At 40.6% G+C, this 19,636-nt stretch overlaps 1 protein-coding gene across 2 annotated transcripts in view; it reads left to right on the forward strand.

The window, feature by feature from the left end:
• GAD2 (glutamate decarboxylase 2) overlaps nucleotides 1–19,636 on the forward strand; it is a 41,244-nt gene that overhangs the window by 13,202 nt on the left and 8,406 nt on the right. For both annotated transcript variants that reach the window (XM_005518733.3, XM_088051230.1), the window contains 5 exons: nucleotides 9,710–9,789; nucleotides 12,869–12,923; nucleotides 14,367–14,483; nucleotides 15,594–15,658; nucleotides 19,421–19,499. In XM_005518733.3, the coding sequence (XP_005518790.1) occupies nucleotides 9,710–9,789; nucleotides 12,869–12,923; nucleotides 14,367–14,483; nucleotides 15,594–15,658; nucleotides 19,421–19,499 (396 nt within the window). The remainder of the gene's footprint in view (nucleotides 1–9,709; nucleotides 9,790–12,868; nucleotides 12,924–14,366; nucleotides 14,484–15,593; nucleotides 15,659–19,420; nucleotides 19,500–19,636) is intronic.

Raw genomic sequence — 19,636 nt, forward strand, 5'->3', positions numbered from 1 at the left:
CAAAAATATCTTGAAATTGCAGTTTTGTCCCTTCCTCAATCAAGCTTTATAAAAAGTGTATTCTCATCTTCTAGAGAAGTTAAAAAACTTCACCATGTAAAGACAGGACCCTTTAACCCTTAATTGCCCAAGGGATATGAGATCATGGTTTAACCCTCAAAATAGCAGAAACTCTTACAGAAGTTACAGAGGCCTAGAAATACAATCTTCTTTAAGGTATAAAGTGTCATGCAGGACCTGAACAGACTCAAGATATGCAAATGTCCTTTGTCTCATTTATCACATCATTCTGATGATCTACCTACTTTTAGAGTCCTTGCCTTGACTGAGGTTTCTCTCTGTCAAGTTGGATGCTCTTGAATGACAATGGCCAAGGAACAAGCAGACTGTAGAATCATAGAACACCCTGAGTTGGTAGGGATCCATCAGGATCAAGTCCATTTCCTGGCCCTGTGCAGGACACCCCAATCAATAATCACACCATGTGCCTGAGAGAATTGTCCAAAAGCTTCTTGAACTGTCAGGCTTGGTGCTGGTGATCACCTCACTGGAAAGCCTGTTACAGTGCTCAACCACTTTCTGGGTGAAGGATCTTTTCCAGATATTAAACTTGAGCCTCCCTTGACTCAGCTTTGTGCCTTCTCTAGTGGCCTGTCGCTGATCACAAGAGTGAAGAGATCAGTACCTGCCCCTCTGCCTCCCCTGATGAGGCTGTTGAAGACCACAGCAAGGTCTCCCCTCAGTCTCATCCAGGCTGAACAGACCAAGTGACCTCAGTGACTCCTCATACAGCTTACCCTCCAGACCCTTCACCATCCTTGGGGCTTTCCTTGGACACCCTCTGACAGCTCAATGTCTTTTTATGTTGTGGCACCCAAAACTGCACACAGGCCTCAGGGTGAGGCTGTCCCAGCTCAGAGCAGAGTGGGACAATCCCCTCCTTTGCCCAGCTGGCCATGCTGTGCCTGATGCCCCCTAGGACCCCCAGGTCCCTTTACATGGCACTGCTCTCCCGCCTCTCATTTCCCATTCTCTACATACAACCATGCTCCATCTCCAGGTGCAGAATCTGGTTCTTGCCCTTGTAGAACTTCATATGGTTGGTGATTGCCCAGTCCTCTTAATTTTTCAAGGTCTCTCTGCAGGTCCTCTCTGCCCTTGAGGGAGTTGATAGCTCTCCCCAGTTTAGCGTCATCAGCACACTTACCTAGTATCCCTTCCAGTCCTGTGTCTGTGTCATTAATGAAGGTGTTAAAGAGCACGGGGGTGAGGATGGAGTCCTGTAGGAGCCCTGATTGTGACAGGTCACCAGCTAGATGTCACCCCATTTACTGTAACCCTTTGTGCCCAACCTGGATCCAGTTGCTCACCCATGGTGTAACAGGGTTATCCAGCTGTGAGCTGGATGCTTTGTCCAGGACGCTGTGAGAGACAGTATCAAAAGCTTTGCTGAGGTCCAAAATGGTTACATCTGCTGGCTTTCCTAGATCAGCTCAGTGGGTTACCCTGTGGTAGAAGGAAATCAGGTTTGACAAGCAGGACTTTGCCTCATGAAGCCCTGCTGGCTCTGATCAATAACCGCATTGTTGTCCAAGTCGTGTGTTTCAGTACTTTCCAGAATAATCTTTTCTGTGAATACTGAAGTGAAACTAACAGGCCTGTAGTTTCTGGGGTCCTCCTTCTTGCCCTTCTTGGAAATTGGGATGATGTTCCCCAGCTTCCAGTCAGCTGGGCCCTCTCCAGATTCCCAAGACCACTCAAAAATCAGTGATAGAGGCTTTGTGATGACTTCAGCTGGCTTTTTGAGAATTCAGGCCCAATAGATTTGAAGGGATCTAGCTGGAGCAGCAGATCCATAGTATCATTTCCCCATGATCTGCATGCATGGTGTGAGGGTAAACAAAGTTAAAAGTAACTGTATGTGTTTAGAAACTCAGAGATTTTGGTTTTGAAATTTTTGGTCAGATGCAAAGATTTCAATATCAGCAATTCTCAATAAAGAATTTTAGCCTCCCAGATAAGACTGTGTTTTCATTACTACCAGTCTAGAGCTTCCTGTACTATAAATGAATGAAGTTGTGTCACAGTTGCCACCACTACTACTGTAATCAGAATCTGGCTCAGTCTGATGCCATGATAGGTTCAGCTGCCAGTGGGGGAGAAGGGAAGGGAGGAGTAATTCACAGCTTTTGAGTAATTACCTCCCTAATTTAGGAGTGCATCATGTTCCACAATTAGGAGCCTCACTCTGTACAACCAGTGAAGAGAAGCACCTCTGGAGAGAAACTCAGAGCATCCAAATTAGGAACCTAAATATTCCTTAATTTAAATGTTCACCTTTGGGAGGGTTTCACCTACTTCTGTGCACTGACCATAAAGAGCTTCCTCATATAGGCAATCTACATTTGGTGCCTAAAATAGGTTATGTGATCATTCCAGCTGTGCATGTTCCCAGACAGCAAATCTTTCCCAAACCACAACTTGGCACACTCTGCTTCTGTTTGTTTCTGTTTCATCAGTGGTGGCGAAATACCCTGCAACTACTTGGGTGGGTTTTCCTCGGGTTTAATTTCACTGAGATGCACTTGCACTCAGGATTTAATTTAGTCCTCTATTCATCAGGACATCATCAGTCTTCTTTCATTTGCACGGGTGCAGGAGCAGTGATGTCCTTCAGGGCAGTTGTTCTGGACTGCACATGATGCAAGAGACCTTGACTCAGAGGGGAAAAAGTGATGGATGCCAGTTGTAAAAACCTGTCTCAGTCTATCATTTCAAACACAATGAAAAATATAAAGTGAAGGCCTCCTCCTGTGTTCCAGCGTATCAGCTTTAGGCTGCTGTAACTCTTCAGAGGAGTCCATCCCTTTTTCAGCATGGAGAAAGCTGCTGAAAGGGATATTCTGCCTTCTCAGAATATTTTAGTTGTTCCATTTGTCTACGAGGAAAGACCTGTTAAATTTTAACCCATTCCTTATTGCAATTTTGACCTGCCCAACCACCACTGTCTTAAAGAGTATCCAGTAGTAGCTGGAAATATTATGGAGCAGGGATTACCACTAGCAGGCAAAAAGACAGAGTCATGCTGCCCTGAGGAGGAAAAGTGTGCAAATGGGAAGTTAAGCTGTAGACAACTAGGTGGGTTCAAGTCACAAAACACCCTTTGGCCCTTTTCATTGATAGTAGAAAATACCTTAAAGAGCTAAAGTTGCAGAATTTCTGTGGATTTGATTAATTAGGGATTGTATGGGCTTAATCCACAATTCAGAGAATGAAAAAAAAAGTCTGGTCATAATTGGAAAGACAGATCTTTTTTTTTTCATCTTAGACTCTGTTCTCCAACCCAGCAAGACTGTTCTCATGTAGTTCACAACAGCTTTCTTACTTTCCCACTCATCTAGAAGCCCCCTAAGAAGGAATAGCTTGTCAGGTGCTCAGTGAAGGAATATCAACACTATTCCTTGTTTTAGGTTTAGAAAACAAAATGCAGAGTTAAGAACTGGCAGGTGATTGAGTCTGATCTGGCACTAAGGGACCTTTTCACCAAGTTAGAGACCACAGAGGACACAGAAGAGGCTCTCCTTGCCTCTGGCATCTCTCCATCTGCACTGTTCTTGTGTTGAAATAGATGCTGCTGAAGACTTCACTACCAGTGCAGCTCTGGCATGTACTGCCTGAAGGGGAGGTCTCTTGTCTATTCAGGTGTCAGCTTTGTAGACAGTTGGACACACTTGGAGAAGCCTCATCCTCTGGGTGAGCACTGGGAGAGGTGGCTTGTCTGGGCTGGTAGGGGAGCAATAGTGCATCTAGCATCCACACAGCAGCTAGATCAGAGGAGGCAGTTAGAAGTAAATCACCTCTTCAGCTTTGTGCATGCTGCTTTCCCTTTGTGGATAAGCCCCATTAGTTGCAGGAATCAAATGATTCCAGTATCTGTGGGAGTAGAGTGGCTTTGGGAAGTTTTTATCGGAACAGTTTCAGAAGCCTACTATGAAGCTTCTTGGTGCTGATGCAGAAGGAAATTAAAAAGTGACTTCTTGTCTGTAGCTTGATAGACAATTTCACACAGGCTATGGAAAATTTTGGATCTGTTTATGTGTAGAATGAATGAAAATCTGATCTCTAGTCTACCATTTCCATTATACATAGTGTTACCCTCTGTCCCTATAATTTAGGAGATACTCTGCAGAACTGCTGCCTGCCAGAGGCAGTCCAAAGGGTGTTGTGTGAGGTGCTGCTTCCAGAGAAGGATTTGAGGAGCCTGGAAGTCCTCTTCTCTATTTGGTAGCATAGATTACAAAGCTGTAAATTACACTCTGGGCATACAGAGTAAGTAGGAATTAGATTTGTTTCCACCTAAAGAAACTCAAAATCAAACTGACAGGTTATCACATTTTTTCTTTGCGTTACTTTCTGCATAATAACTAGAAAATTATATTTTATGGTATTTGGAGCCAGGGGGAAACAGTGAAAATTTGGTCTTATTCGAGGAAAAACTTAATTCAAGTAGCAGTATTCAAAGCATTTTCTAGAAAAGTAGTGTTCTAGTGCAATGTATCCTAAAGGAGAAAATCCTCATTTGGGTCTAATCCTTCATCTGGTCAATACCTTGTGGCTTTTACACTGCCACAGTATACTCCTGAACTTTGTGCATCATTCCTATCACATGCAATGCTGCAAAACTATCTGCACTAGAAAAAAAAACAAATTAGGCTTTCTGATTAGAAAAGCAGCATGAAGTTGTGTGTTTCAAAAATGCCAAAGACATACATACTAGAATGTTCAGAAACATTAATATCCTCATTTTTCTCCTGATACTAACAATTAACTTTAAAAACTGAACAGCAATAGGTAAATGAAACCATAGCAACTATATCTCTCATTAGAGTGTATTTAAAATTTGGATAGGACACAGTATGCTCTTTTTGTAGGTAATTGAAGGAGAAGCTGTAGCTTGAAATTAGATGATAAAGATAGGATTCGTGTTGCTTAACGTTAATCACCTAAAGTGTAAACATTTAATCTGAGTTAGTCTATACACTTTTTATGGCTAATAAAAAAGATCAAGATCTGCAGAAGACAACTCAAGTCTAAAGCAGATGCCAAAGCCTTAAAGATCAATGCCTTCTGGAGGTACCCAAAAGGTACCACTTTTGTGGGAGCCCAAACAAGAAGCCTGGACTAGCCACGCAATTTTAGATTATTAAGAGAGAAATAGCCCAGCCTACACATCCAGGAATTGCACAATGCTTAAAGCCCAGGAAAGGTGAAGAAGAAAGTGTGTTCACCTTCTTTACTGGTGAATAGATGATGGGGTGAGGCTAGGGGTCTGGATCTCCTGGGCACCAGGCTGCCAGTGACTGACCTCGGGGGAGTTTCAGCTGCAGGATGTCTTAGCTTGCTCAGCATTTGGGAACTGGTTACTGATAAGCCACCTCCACAGAAAGCTCATGCCATTCTGGATTTATGTAAGCAAGGAGAAACAGCAATCTGAAAAAACAGCCATGCCCTATGGGGCTCATGGCATTAGGATGGTTCTTCGTGACAGCTTCAACCATGCCAGATGATGAGCAAGTAATTTAGCAAAATAGAAGCATCTGTATATTGAAGCACTTTGCATAACAATGCTGTACTTTTCAGCATCATAGCATTTTTAATTATTCTAATTCTTCCATTTTTCAGAGGGCCTATTCATTATTGCACATGTAGTACATTTACACTGTCTCTACCTTACAAAGCTAACCATGTAGAAATGGCTACCTGGGGAACAGTCCTATACCTAACAGCATTTGAAATTTTAGATAAAGGGAAAATTCCCCTGACTCAGAATCACCAGGTTTTTTTCTGACCATCTATACACTCCTAGTCACTAATATCCATACCTTCTCCTTCACCACTGAATTTTATTACATTTCTTTCCATACAGAAATTAGGTTCTTCTCTTTTGGGTATGTATTTGCAGTCTTCCATGCACCCTTTGCAGTGCATGAAGAGAGGGAAGGAGGAAGCCAGGAAGCCAAAGTGACAGCCCATTCCCACCTGTGTGTCCTCCTCTGTCTGCAAGCCCAGGCCAGTGATGAAGCTCTGAACATTCCAGTGTCTCCAAGCCTGGCTTTTCCTTCAGGACTGGCATCAGGCAGCCTGAGCCTGTCCTCCCTTTGTTCCCTGGTTCTCCCACCATAAGGCTTCAGATCTGTGTAACTTGTGAAAGATGGTGTTCAAGCTCCCTTTTTGGTGTGTCTGAAAAGTCTGTAGCCCTGGTATTTACAAAGGGGTCACATTTAATGTCCTTTCTTGTTAGCCCAGTTAAATCATCTGTGAATAGTTCTGTCTGATCAGGTTTAGTTCTGCAAACCTTTTGATCTCTTTGACTTTTATAGCTCTCTGTGTTGACCATTATATTACACAAGCAACCAAACTTCTGGCACCATTTTAGGAATATTAAATCAAAGTTTAATACATGTCATTGTGAAAGTTTTCTTTGGTCCTACAACTATATTTTTTCTATATTTCTTTCATCCTTGGTCTTTCAGAGCCTCTCAAGCGCTTGGAGTAATTCCAGTGGTGTTGCCCTACAACATGACAACAGTCATATATCTGTGACTGTATACACAGATTGAGCCATTTCATATTCAGAGTTTGTTTAGAAATTGTAATTGCATTTGGCCTTCTGTGCACAGACTTCTGTATTTCTTCCCAATTTATCTGTAAACTAGTTTTGGTTCCTAACCACTGAATTCCCTTCAGTCTTTAAAAAGCCTTCAGGCAACTGAGCTATCAGCACTACATTCATTTTTTCCCCCCAGTGCACTTTTAGCAGTGCCATGAGACTTAGCAAGGCAGCTGAGCTTGGCCATATTCCAGTAGATGCCTTTGAGCACATGGGCTGAATTTCCTTCCTCATAGTAGACCATTTAAATCTGTCTTTTCTTTTTTTAAGGAGCTTTGAATAGTTCTGTTTTCTAGTAGAAAACCAAATTGCAACAGTAAATCTTTCTTAACTAGTATGGAGTAAGGAGCAAAATTAATGAATGTAATGTCATGGACTCAAACCCCAGTGAAATGTATCTGTGACTCTTCACTCCTAAATCTCTACCTGAATTTATATATTTACACCACCCAGTATTTGCACATCAGTTTGTGTAATACATGAGTAAAAACCATTAAATTTTCTAAAGTATATAAATTCAATTCTGTCTTCATGTAGCATATCAGTGAACTGTCATTATGCTGGCAATATTTTTGCTCTGTTTTCAATTTTTGCAAAGCTCCAAGATACTTTCCTAAACTTGGGAATTTTTTATAAGCCTCCTCCTGCCAATAGCCATTTCACGGCCTCTTCTCTCTGCTCTCACAAAGCTGCACTGCTGCCCCATAGGGCTCAGGGAGGCCCACAGGGTTGGGAACAGACTTTTGTATCTTTGATGTTTGGAGGTTTGTGGATTGGTCACAATCCAAGCCTTCATGTAAAGTGCATTTGTGCTGGGGAAAAGTCCGCTGAATTTAGTGAAACTTACAGAAATGCATTTGTTCAAAAATTCAGTTTTGTGAAGTAAGTAATATGCCATGAAAAATGTCAGTGTGATGGCTGAGCTGTGATGTTCAGTGTATAAACACTTCCTAGCACCTTGTGACTCCCAGCTAAAAAAAAACAACAGAGCAAACTTCAAGATGAAGTCGCCTTAATGGGCTGGATGATGTCTGGGTGTTAAACATCTGCAGTGTCTGGAGCTGGTGGCTGCAGGTGCTGTACACTTCCCATTCTCACAGCAGATACCACAGCACTTGGTTCAGAGACAAGAAGCTTCACCTGATGTCATTCAGCACTCACTCCAAACTACCCTTGTGCTGGATGAATCTTGCCTGGAGGTGCCTGTTTCCCCCAGAATGAAGAGGAAGCATACTTGATGATGTCAGCTTGGTTAGGCTACCTGCAAGGAACTGAGTCAAGGACAGGAGAAGATTTAAGCATAGGCACAGATCCCCTGTGGCTCATCTAAGTGATGAGCATGCATTTCATTTATCGTCAGTTTATGTAAGAGTCAGTCCAATGTGTGTATGTTTACATTTCAGAGGGTGCTTAGTTCAGGGACTGGGGTGGTTTGCTGTGCTAGGACTTCAAAAACTGATTTTACATCTAGGCAACATATTCAGTGGCTGCTCAATACACCTTGTTCCTACACTGCAGCCATAGACCACAGGGAAAAGCTGTACTAATTCAGTGCATTTAAAAATTAAATGTAGTATTAAAAATATTTATCTGAGGAATTACTTTCAAATTGTCCATACATCATCAGTGAAACATGACTTAAGAGCAATCTGAACTTTTTCAAAATCTCTGGCTATTGAAAAAGCCAGCAGATATCATGAAACCGTTAAGAATTTCAGCCGAAATGGTGAGAATCCAGGCATATGAAGAAAAGGAATCTGTACTGGAAACTCTTAAGCGTAGCGATCTTAACCATAGAAGTCAAGACTCAATGAAAACTACTCCCTGAGCAATTTTTAAAGCACAGATGTTTTGAGGTTGGATGTACATGTTGCAGTTCTACTCTTCTTCCTCTTTCATTAAGTTGGTTTAGAACTACTGTAACTTTCAAAGTGTTCATTATGTATATAGCCCTTCAGTATGCAGTCAGTCTGTGCTCTCGTGGCCTTCAAGTGAAGTCCACCTGTGTAACCATTGTGCCAGTCTCTTTCCCTACTGCTCTCTGCTGCTCACAAATACTCCCTTGACAAAGCAGTAGTGATTACTTCTTTACTTTGTGATCTGAAAACTAGGTCTTCCTTTCTTCCTTAACACTCTGGACACTAAAAATCCTTGTTAGGTTTTTATCTTATGTATCTCTTTTATAGTGTTACATCCTAAGCTAATGGTAGTGTAGTATCTAAAGAATTTCCATTTTTTTAATGTTTAATAATCTGTAGTTAAAATTACTTTGGACAATATTGTTAACAGCTGGGTTTGAGTTAATACAAAATGAGATTATTTGGGCTATAATTTGATATAAAACTGTTGCATTATCATAATCACTGGGATTTAATTTAGAATTATACACCAGTACTGGCTCGGGAGTTAAGTCCTAAGAGTGAGAGAAAAATAGGCCGACATGCACTCCAGTATGTAACTCCCATATTCTATTTTGGAATACATACAGATTAACTAATAGTCTTACAATACTAATACTAATAATAATAGCCCTATTCTGATTTTAAACTTTAGTAGCTCTGTTTGTTAGTAGGAGTTATTACTGGCTTTCACTGGCATGAGATCACAATTAGTCTTCCTATTTTCAGTTCTCTCAGTATATTATTTGGGCAGAAGAAACATTGTAGCACATTACTCTGAACATCACAAACTAAATGAATTCTCTAGGGAAGACTATTTTGTTTCAGTAAAACAAACTCATAGCTGAATCTGTGCAAGCAATAGAAGCTGCAGACATGCATCAAGGTCCAGCATTGACCACAATTGTATATGCAATATTCCAGGAGTAAACCCAGATTAGAGTGATAGCTGTGTCTCTAGTTGATTGTAGTGACCTGCTTTGAAGCCTCAAATTACAGTGATTAGTTTCCAAAAGGGCTATGAATGTAAGTAATGCCTCGTGGGACTTCTTGCTGAAGGGTTTTCAAGAGGGTAGTGTTTTATATTAAATTAGATAATAAATAATAAAACCAATAAATAATAATAAATGTATTTTTTCAGAGTCACTTTTCTGTGAAGAAAGGAGCTGCGGCTTTGGGTATTGGTACAGATAGTGTGATTTTGATTAGATGTGATGAAAGGTAAGTAAATACATCAAATACAGCTTTTTTTGTGGTGCATAACAGAGGATCATCAGGTGCTCACCTCAGAGGGAATGTGCAGGATGTGGTCAGCAGTTGGTATAATTTGTCATAGCACTATCATCTTCAGCAGCTGTACACTAATTTATCCCACTTGAGGAACTGGCTCTGTTAGTAGCTTTTTTATGTGTCTGTTTTTGGAGTTCATAAAAAATCTTAAAAGTTCTTTTTCTCAGAGGTTTCTGATATTTTTTTTCTTTCATTCTGATGTGAAACAGAATATCAAACAAATATCATTCTTTACATTTTGTGCTAAGAAACCGGGAGGAAGCTTGTTTTGATCAAATCAGACTCTCACATTTTGATCCATTAAAATGAGCTGAAGTGGGCCTTTTATAGGAATAAAATGTTTCGGAGCATTTGCTAATATAATTCTATTACTTTATGCCTCCACCATCTTTCTCATCTGGATTGCATTTCCCTCAGTGCCCTTGATAGGGACATGTTTGTGATAGGATGTGAAGAGAAGATGTGTCTTTGCAGCATTGTGGGAAACATAGGCTAAGGAGGATGGTGGTCCCTGGAAACCAACAGCACAGGAGGCAACACAGGCTTTGAAAAAGGGTGGTAGATAACTTCTTGTTTAACTCAACCAACCAGAAGGGTTCAGTTCTCTGTGAAAACTCATTTTGAGGAAAATGTATATTAACAAAATCAACATGTTCTGATAAAAATTTTCTGGTTTAGGGAAAACACTTTTTGTGGGACAAAAAATTACTAGAAAAATTCTTATTGCTTCTATTGAGAGTCTTTCCAATAGCAAATGCTATTTGAGTCCCTCATTGTTACAAGGTATTGAATTAATTATGTCTCTAACAGAAATGGAAGGTTTTGCTGCTATCAAAATACTCTGCTCCCACATTAAAAAACAAGCATCAAGTAAGCAATTTACAGTGCTAATCACAGTGCCTGTGTATTGACTTATGAACCTATTATCTCTTTATTAACAAAAGACTGAACACACTTTGAAGAGGATTTAATGACGTCAGAACAGCCAACAAATATCAAAACAAATCCCCAGTTGTTTCTATTCACTAGAGGTGGATGTGGATCAATGAAGCCATGTCTTCCTTTTCTTCTTGTGCAAGTTCAGCGTGATGGTTTTCTGTGAAGACCACAATGGTTGGCCTGCCCACGCTGAAGTAAACAGCAGGATTCCTGTGTGTCTCACAGACACCATGGGGACACAGCAGACAGAGCAGGGACAGAGCAGATTGTTTGCTCAGGATGTGGGCTGATGTGGTTGAGAAGACCCTTTGTGAAGATGTGGGCCTGTGGAAGAGTGAAGAAGCACGTTGATATCTTTTTGAAGTTTTCAGTATAGTTCCTGGTGGCTCTTTCCCATTCTGACCCACACCTGCCTAGTTTGCCTTGTTTAGATGATAAACCTTGACTTTGCTTGGGTATGGCTCTCCTGGCCATGAATTCCTGCATCTACTTGATGTGACTGGGGCTGCATAATCACTTGCTTTGGTAAAACAATTTGGCCAGTGAAAGCATCTGCCCAGTTCTGTGTATGTTTCTATGCACAAGCTCACTAAATCAGAAACTATTAAAAATCAGCATCTAAATTATGTTTTGAGCAGGTACTCATTGCCCTCTTTTGACATGGTTTTATTTTCTTTATTCCTCTAATGATCCCAGGAACAGTTTTTGAGGATAAGACTACTACTGCTTTTCTCTGAACATGTACATATCTCTGTGAGGAGCTCACAAGAAGCTGAATACTCTCTAGACCTTCTTTGTACTTCTGCAAGAAAAATCAGGGTTAATTTTTAGATTTTTATTTTTAGTTATTCTTTCAGTATTTTAGTACTTTGAATATGCAGGAGAGATTTTGCAAAAAAATTCAGCAGTTTCAGAAACAAACCCGTTTCTACTAAAATAAATACCGTGTTATTGTAAGCTATGTGAGGATGAAAACTTAAAAAACCAATAGCATCTTATTACAATAAATTAATAATTTTTAAAAAGGACATGCATCCAAATGTCATGAAAACAGTTCAAGTGTTTTTATGCAAAATGAAACTAAAACTAGTGGGTTTATTAGTTTCCATGTAACTTCATTTTGAGTTTTAATTAAGGTTGCTTTTTTTTATAACAGTAGGAAATGAGGGCCTAGTGGAAAAAAAATCTGAAAAAGTCTTTAGAAATTTATATCCATGTTAATGTCCAATATTCAAAGCCAGTGAAGACTTTATTTCTGTAACATGGGAATCTATCATGTTTGTAGTGCTGGTATTCATAGTGCCTCTTCTTTTATAGACTTGATTGTGTCTAAAGCAAAGAAAACCATGGCCTTAATATTCAGTATCAGCTCTGTTTTATCTTGCACCTAGTTACTTTATAGGATTTCCTAAATTAGCCTTCAGGCCATACACAACTGAATCTGAGCCTGAAGGAGATGGTTCATAGTGGAGGTGTTGCAAGTACAGTCAATGCAAAGAGCCTGACAGTGCATTTAGTGAGTTTAGACAGGCAGTTTCTCACACCCTGCTTCCAGCAAATGCAAACGTGTAATTCACTAAACTGTGGAAAAGTCACCCTGAAACGAGTTCATCCCTGGGAAGGGAACACAGAGACAGCTGCTGACAGCACAGCTGAGTTGCACCACTCAAGGCCATGCAGCTCAGCTGACATTTTCTGTGCCTACTGAGAGATAACCATGGGATTTGGAACCCAGTGAATTTCTTGGGATGCCGAGCTGAGCCTCTCCCTGGGAGACTGAAGCTTATTTCCAGGACTGTAACTTCAGACAGGACCAAGATGCTCCAAGGAGCAGCATCAGTCTTTAATGGGGTGGCCACAACATACTTCTTCAGTTACCATCACCATGTTGATGCAAATATATTGACAACTCAGACTAATGGACAGAATCTTTCCATGCCCATCAGTGCAGCATAACTCTTGGGCAAAAAAGTAATTTTGCTCCTTCTTTGGGTATCCTATTTAAGTGAAGAAGTAACAGCAAAAGTTGATTTCAAGATCGAATGCCTGATATAACTCTCTCTTGCTCCAGAGGGAAAATGATCCCATCAGACCTTGAAAGAAGAATTGTTGAAGCCAAACAGAAAGTAAGTTTACCAGCTCTCTTGCTTCCAAAGAAGACAGAAACCCAAAGAATGGTAAAGCTGGTTGTTTGTTTTCCTTGGTTAAACAACACAGGCTTGCCCATTAAGTTTTGATTTATTTATTAGAAATGTAGCCTGCCAATTAATGAGGCAAGAATTGCTGAGAAAAATATGTTTAGAGCTACTTTATAATCCATGAGTTATTTGGCTTTCTTTTTATATGATGTTTTGCATAACATCCTCCTCTTTTATATTATCAGGCTATGTATGATGCAGCCTCTCAGCTAAATATTGTCAAAACCAGAGTAATAATTTTGGAGAATTTGTTTTATTCTATGCTTTATTTCAAAAGCATTGAAAATACTTTTCATAGACTCACCAAATCAATGGAAGGTAAACTAAAATCCACATATCTCTAAAAGTGCACACGCTATTGTATTCGTTCACTAAGAGATGCTAGAATTAAAACATCAGATTAAAGTATGCAATGAACACAGCCCTGTGCTTTCGGCATTTATGTTTACTAGACACACTGCAACAAAACCTGATTAATAACACAAATCTTCATTGAAAGCAGATTTTTTCCAAGAAAAGCAATACAGTAGATAAAAACGTAAGGCAAAATGACGGTAGAGTGCCGCACAAAACTACTGACTGTTGCAGAAGAAAGTTTGGACTTTCTTGATGGTTTGAACCCCAGTTCTGCAAAAAAAAAAGTAGCCACTCTTGACCTCTAAGTACTCCTTATGAACTCAATGTAACTAAAAATGAAATTAAAATTAAATACTGGTATAAATTCTAGCAGACCCCAGATCTCATAGTGCAGAAGTGGTGGCTGCCGAGTGCTCTGCTGTGAGGCATGGCATTTAGGAGAGGGAATCCAAGAAAAAGTCCCTGGGCTCTGTGGAGGTTCTACCTTTGAAGGGCTGTCTCCCTGCTGTGCGTGTGGGATGGGGCTGGTGGTGAGCCCCACACTGCCCCAGGAGACGCCCTCAGACACGATGTTCCCACTGACAAAACTGGGGCACCACGTTACCAGACACTCACTGGGATAATTGCAATGTAGCCCAGGGCACAGTCCACCAGAAATGCTTCTCTCACTGTGGTGCCTGGTTCAGGTTTGTTTATGTGACATCCTGCAGTGCAGACGTTTTTTTGTTTCAGGCAGGTGGTGTGAAGCAGAATTGTTCTGTTGAACCCTTACCTGTCTCATGCACCCTAATAAATGGAGGATACTGGTTTGGAAGTTTGCTGCCACCTTAAGGTAGAAACCATAATATCGCTGGCATCTAAACGTGGAGAAAACCAGTGTAAGATAGCAAGGATGTCCTCTGGGAAACACTTGTGGGGTCACTGTGGGGGCAGCACAAGGGGAGCTGGGGCTGCCGTGGGATGAGGGGCCTGCAGCACTCTGAGCATGCATAACATCTCTCTGCTTTCTTGCAGGGATTTGTTCCTTTTCTGGTGAGTGCCACAGCTGGGACAACAGTGTATGGGGCGTTTGATCCTCTCATAGCTATTGCAGACATCTGCAAGAAGTACAAAATCTGGATGCACGTGGATGTAAGTATCATCATACGTGGAAGGCTGGATTACAAGGTGTATTAACATTAATTTATTCATTTTGGAGAGTGTCATCTTGTACAAACCCATTGTATTTAGTTGCTGTAATTAAGTCTAGCTTCCAAGCACTGACTTCCCACTCTGAGAGGCTCAGGTCAGGGTGATATTTTAGGAACCTGTGACTGTAGTTGTACTTGTAGCAACTGGGACACTTAAGATGACCTAGTTTGAGGGCTTTTGGCTTTCAGCTTTATCTTTAAATGTCATTAATAAAGAAACACGTAAGAAGTGTATTGAGCTCAGCTTCAGCAGCAGCTGCAAAATAAATACATAAGGAAAAGGATACATTTTCTGGAATAAAGTACTGCAAATTGCTGATCAGGTTAATGCAAGTGCTAGGGAAATTTATCAGATAGGCTATTTGGCTTTATCCAGGCTCTTGCCAAGAAATCTTTCTGAAGGATCATCTTTCAGCCCTAGAATATCTTCTGTGTCATTTTTGCAAATCCTTTCTCCAAAAAGGCTTGGTAATTGACTTCCCATAGGTTTGGGATTCTTGATTTAGTATTACTGTGTCAGCCAAAATCAGTCCATTCAAAGGAAGAATTTGTATTTACCTTAAATACTTCTGAGTTGCATGAAATGCCTGCTTGTCCCAGATCTCTGTGAGGAAGGCAAATGAGTAGAGGACAAGAAGTAGTAGGTCCAAAATATGATTGAAATCCCCCAAAGCAGCTGCGATCGCAGTCTGGTTTGTTATTATAAGGTAGTGACTCCAAGAGAAAAGGCAGCTGACCCAGGAGCAGATCTGCAAGTCGTTAATTACAGCGGGGGTGGCAGCCCAATGTGCGATGTGCCGGTGTCAGAGGGACAAGTGAGGGGTTTGCAGATAGTAAGGGTGAGTGCCTGGATTAGGGGCTATTAACCACTGCTTCCAAACTACTGGAAGAAAATTGTTAGCACAGCTCATGCCTCAGGCCCCATCTGCCTGGTCATTTTGGAATGTGTCACATCAGCAGGATAAAAAGCATCCCAAACTGATGGGAACGCGCAGATGTCATCACAGAAGAAAGCAGAGCTCTCATTAAGATAATGTGTCTTGCCTTCCAGGGAGCATGGGGTGGTGGGCTCCTGATGTCGAGGAAACACAAATGGAAGTTAAATGGCATCGAAAGGTATGATTTATTAGTATCAATAAAAGACATTTATTAAATGCATTTTAACATGAGTGATTACCACAGCAATGCCTGTAAAAATTAAGGATCAATATTATCTCTGAGATACAGCTGGGAGAAATCATATAAACTGCCCTTCCGGTTGAAGCAGCATTGCAGAGTGCCTTTGTGTTACAGTAGTGTGGCAATTTGTTTTGAACTACAAACAGCAGATATTCCATGCTTGTTTCTCTGTTCTCACTGCCTACATATACAGGTCCAGAGCAGTTTTTGCAGCATCCTCTAATTCAGCATCCAACATGAATTAGCAATTTAATTTCTCTAGGAAGTGAATCTTGTAGGTCTTGTACACTGAAGTATGAAACTTTAAGTATAATAAAACATGGGTGCACCTGCAGTTAGGACAGATGTCCTGTTCTGTCTCTGCTGGAGAGACTAACCCTCTCCAGACTGTGTTTTTGATGTCTTCAGTAGATCTGTGCCTGGATATATACACAGTTGTAGTCATGAGCTCATAAACTTTGCAGATAATGGAGGTGAACATAAGTGATGCTAGTCCAGGCTGGAAGGACTGATCTTAAACTTAAAAATAGCTTCTTACTCAGAAAGTAAGTTTTAGTTAAGCCCTGGAAATCCTTTCTATAGGATGTTGAGGTTTAACTACATTCAAGGAAAGACAAAAAACATTCAGGATTTCTGTGAGCCACAAAGGAGTGGAAGCTTAGAGGGTATTTAGAGAAAGTTCATGGGTTCATTGCCCCATTTTGTGTTCTTCCCAGTCCCCTTTCCAGAGGCAGTATGCTGGGATAGATGGAGTCACTTGCATTTCTGTACTTACTAAAGCTCATGATGTTTGAGAGTATATCATTACTCCCTTCCTCCTTCTTTATCACTAAATCAAGTTGCTGTTCCTTGCCAATTAAAATTACAAACTTCCTCATCCTGATCCTGGAGATTAGGAGGATACCTTGATGATTCAGTTCTTTTCTCATACATCTCTCATGAAAAATTTGGAAAGCAGCCAGTGATTCTATGAATTTCATTTAAGACTGCCTACAGCACTCCAGACTTACATATCATGCATTAAAAGGATATATATCCAAATATCCAGCAAGTAAAAATGTACATCGTTGCCTGTGAGGGCAGAGTGTGAAACAAAGGATTTGCCTCCCAAATTACTGTCCAAATTGTGCTGGAATGAGAAGTTCAGGTTAAATTTGCTTTGCAGCATTTTCTGCATAACATGCTTTAGATCCAGAACTCCACTGGATTTTATTAAGTGTTTTGATGAGCACCATCTCAGTATGTTAGGAAGTGAATTAAGGAAATCTGTTATTTTGAGTGCTGTTCCTCTGCTTTCTGGACACAGTGGCTTGTTTCAGTTTGTCCAGATCTCAAGTGTTGGAACTTTTAGAGCAGACCTTTCATGGACCTTTCTGTTTCATGGTAGATAATGGAGTCATCACAGGTCTGGGTAGAAGTGAACTGAAGCTGTTACTCATGTTTGATAGGAGAGGGAACATTTACTGCAGCACACTGTGTTCTGAGTACTCACATCCTTCTGGTAACAGTCAGTCCAGCAGAAATATTCCTGTCACAGGAGGACGAGTTGCAGGACTGTCCTTACCATGCCCTCCAGTCTCCCCATGGCAGATTCCAAGGTGCTGGAAGGCACCCTGAAGGAAACACAAGCCCCAGTGTGTGGAGCAGATAGGTCTGGCCAACATCAGGAGTTCCAGCCTGGTGTCCCCGTCCAGAGGCTCAGGCAGGGAGTGACAGCTGCATGAGAAAAGCATGTGTGCAGTGAGTGAGTGCTCCTTAGAGGCTCCATAGCTCCATAGCTTTCAGGAGCTGGCTGGTCAGTGATTGCATGAGTCTGTATTTAATGCTGGCTTAGGACCAAATTCTGCCACTCATGAATCTCTCCTGTCATCCATTTGAAATCTGTAAAGGAAAAACATTTCTTTTTTTTCTATCTTTGACCCATAGCCAAAAAATCACATAGGTCCTTGGTGCTCAGTTATTTGGGCAAACATGAGATGCGTTTAGAAAACATCTGTGGATTCTTACAGATTTTTTTTACCTCACTTTGTCTTGGTCAGCAATTTCTTCAAACATATACTAATGACAGAAGCCCAAAATAACTGATAACAAATGAAAAATTAGGGATTTTTATTTTACATAATTCATTATTTTTCTGTGTGAAATTTGTATCTAATTAGGTAAAAAGGTGACCGTAGGATAAATTAAATGTTTCAGACAGATAATTCACATCAATAAGTAACCTTTTTGCTTGAAAATGCATACTACTATTGTTTTTTAGAGGTCTCTTAAAGAATTTCTGTCTGATTGTGCATAGGCACAAAAAAAATTAAAAAGTATCATATCAAGGGAAGTTCATAGACCTGAGTGGATGTTCAGAACCATTAGCTTTGGTGTTGTAATCAGATGACCGACTGAGCTGATTAAAAGCTGCCAGATACTCAAAAAGCCAAGCCAAGTGGCCAGATGTTGCCTGTGGAAGACTGTTCCCTACAGATTTTGCATCAGGCACTTGCACAGTACCATTTAAATAGCAAAGAAGAAAGCACAGAAGTGCTGCCTGATGTCATGTGAATTTTGAAGTTGCTTGCTTTGAAAGAGTGGAAGCCATTTGGCTGGAGGTGCATAAACCTGTAGCACTGTCTCCAAATCTCACAAAGGAAAACACTGCTAGATTCTAACATGCTCACCTCTGATGATATTTGTGTTATACCTGCAAGTGTGTCCTGGGTCCTTTAAGTTTTCATATGCCTCAGCTGACTGACTTATACCATCAAAATACAAATCACGGCACTAGATGAAATCATGTGCACGATGTGTCCTTGACAGCTAGCCAGATAGGATGCAAATATATACATTTATAGCTAATTCATCATATGTAACAATAGTAATTATAAAATAGCCTGTCAAATATAACACAAAATGAAAATAATAAACAACTGGGCACTCTTCCATTCAGCCCTTACTGCAGTCCCAAATGCCTCTTCTCTAGACTGATGTTGTGTCAGCTCTCTGTTCCCAAAACCTAGGTTGACAGCAATTTTTCCAGCACATGTATCCTGGAGGGAGGCATGATCAGACTCTTTTCTGGCAAGATGGGTCATTTCCACGCTTATTACTGTAGTTGTGTGAATTGCTGTAACCAAGCAAAAATTAGGGAGCTATGAAAATTTGCTATCATCAGAGCAACAAGAAACATTAGTTTGGGCCATGTTTTCCAGGTTACTCAGAGACTTAGTGATACCCAGAAGTATTTCAAGGAACTATTTTAAATGCCTGTGTGAGCTAATTTTTAAAATCTTACTGAAACTGGAATCAGAGGGAGGGAGATCTGCTAGGTTGCCAGCTTCCTATCTGCATCTTTAAATGACTGCGTAGTTTTAGAAAGTTCATCAGTCAAGTTTGTGCTTTTAGGAAGTTTGCCCTATGTAAGTATAGATGACTCCCCAGAAAGTTTAATACTGATTAAATTTAGTGGATAGAGCAATTATCCTGTGGTAAATTGCCAGGATTGTCATCCAAAAGCCAGCTGGAGTGGATTAGGTCCCCTGTGAAGGCATTGCTTTCCTAATATCAGCCATGATAATTTTCAGCTTTGCTTGCTCAGAAAAAGAAAAAAGTGAGTATTGCTTCATGTTTAATATTCTAATAATTTCTAAATGCCTCTGGGGTTTCATCACACAGTACAATGTCTGAGTTTCATGTGGTTTTCTGTTCCAGAGCTAACTCAGTAACCTGGAACCCTCACAAGATGATGGGCGTCCCACTGCAGTGTTCAGCCCTGCTAGTAAGAGAAGAGGTATGTCAATATATACACAATGTACGTGCTTCTCTGCTTCTTTCTGGCAGTTTCTGAAAATCCTGGATATTTTCTTCAAAACTGTGCTGTAGGTGATATTTGCTAAGGTGATGAGGATTATAACAGGAACTGAGAAA

This window comes from Pseudopodoces humilis, chromosome 1 (genome assembly GCF_049639895.1).
Source record: "Pseudopodoces humilis isolate 2021_Gansu_Grassland_sample_001 chromosome 1, ASM4963989v1, whole genome shotgun sequence".
In the NCBI taxonomy this organism is placed as follows: Eukaryota; Metazoa; Chordata; class Aves; order Passeriformes; family Paridae; genus Pseudopodoces; species Pseudopodoces humilis.